The sequence below is a fragment of the Ostrea edulis genome, chromosome 1 (assembly GCF_947568905.1).
Source record: "Ostrea edulis chromosome 1, xbOstEdul1.1, whole genome shotgun sequence".
NCBI classification, from domain to species: Eukaryota; Metazoa; Mollusca; class Bivalvia; order Ostreida; family Ostreidae; genus Ostrea; species Ostrea edulis.
In genome coordinates, this window is record NC_079164.1 from 60,159,531 (window position 1) to 60,161,298 (window position 1,768).

The 1,768-nt window shown below is 36.5% G+C and overlaps 1 protein-coding gene across 1 annotated transcript; it reads right to left on the reverse strand.

The window, feature by feature from the left end:
* Positions 1–324: 324 nt before the first annotated feature.
* LOC125681893 (probable G-protein coupled receptor 139) lies at positions 325–1,458 on the reverse strand. Its single transcript, XM_048922188.1, has one exon. The coding sequence runs from the start codon at positions 1,456–1,458 to the stop codon at positions 325–327; it is 1,134 nt and encodes a 377-aa protein (XP_048778145.1).
* Between the last annotated feature and the right edge of the window lie 310 nt (positions 1,459–1,768).

Genomic DNA, 1,768 nt, shown 5'->3' on the forward strand with positions numbered 1-1,768 from the left:
TTGAACTCAACTTGCTCATTAGGAATACGAAATATGACCTTATTTAAAAATATCTCTTACCGTATTTATACGATTTCTATTTTCAAAAGATTTCGCTTTGATAAAGGAAATGCATGTCTATGTATGCCTTATCTTAAAAAGTTAAAAAGCATTTCAAAATACGTTCGAAATGGTAACTTATGATATTCCTAGGCATATAAGTTAACCTCAGTCAATAAAAACTACGCCTGTTTATGTTACATTGACCTTTATTTTGACATTTTACATTAAACATGTATCATGATTTTTTTAAAATCCAACATAACTCAATATATATGCAAATGTCTATGAATACCTGGAGGATAAATCTTGCATTTCTAGCATTTCGTGTCCGATGACTAAATGTTCAGCCTTTCGCTGACAAATTCGTTTTTGAAACCCAAGCCGAAGTCTTTTGGAAGTAGCGATGTACAGGTAAAAATTGATGGCATGGTTGCAGTACATGAATATCTCTGCAAAAGACCTGAAATATTGATATCTTTCCTGACTAAACATTGGCTGATTAGAAAGAGAGTTTAATACTACTGTCACACATAAGTAAGCCAACATTGGAAGAGTAGTCACGACGAAGGTCAAAGACAAAATGACCATTGTAATGGTGAGTTTCCTCTCAACTTTTGGTGATTTCTGAGCTATATTTGTATTCAGAAAGCGGCGAGTGTTCACTAGATGGCTTCTATTCCTAATGCGACGAATTCTTTGGATAATTTTGTAGTTCAAGACACATGTGCTGATGAATGGTAGAATGAAATAGATCAGCGCATCGATCAAGGGCCAGATTTGATAAATCAGTGCACTATTTTCTGAAGTAGAGTCACATCTTTGTTGGTTGGTTTCGTTATTGATGACGATTTTCAGAGTCCAGAATACGTGGCTGTTTATCACAGCCATAACGAGCACCACTAACAGAATGATTTTGAGAGAACGGCCGACTTTGCAAATGAGGGTCGCCTGAAAAGGATGACACAACATGAGGAATCGTTCAAAAGTCACGACCACCAGGAGCCACACCGAAGTGTCGCTGAAAACGAAACCAAGAAACGTCAAAGTCTTACAAGTATAGTTACTGTATGACAGAATATCCATTCTGAGTACCTCATTCAGCCATCGAACAAGCAACCCCACGTGTAATACGAGCAGGTCAACTATCGAAAGGAACAATAGGTATACGAAGGATGACTCTTTTCTGGCAAAGTACGGCAGAATTAGCAATGACATTAGGTGACCAACCACCCCAATCAAAAATATCACCGGGGCCGTGTACAGGATGATTTCGTCGGTTTTCCATTTACGAGAGACGGTAATGTCATTGAAGTCACAACCTTGACCAAAATGACACAGAATGTCATATACATTCAGGGTGCCATTTCTTAGCAACATGTCCAAATAATCAAGGTTGTTTCTTTCTTTAGAGTCCATCTTGTATGCCTAAGAAGAGAAAATATAATGTGTTAACTGTATGTTTAGCCATAATACCTAAATTTCTGTTGTAAAGCTTCTATATCTCTTATCAACTTACCGGAACGAATGAAATCCTGTAAGACTAGTAAATGCCTGACAAGTAGATACCTTTATATGAATGAAATGAAAATGTCATTATGAATTAGGAAATCAATTATCACATTTTAATGTTTTATCCAATGACAATTTCAGGGAGTGGAATTCCTGTCTACGTTGGTATACATATGCATGCATTTACCTGGTATATACTTTATTATTATACCCGTAC

What these genes read in the sequence shown, in the direction of transcription:
- LOC125681893 (XM_048922188.1), bottom strand. Translation starts at nt 1,458, where the DNA reads ATGGACTCTAAAGAAAGAAACAACCTTGATTATTTGGACATGTTGCTA.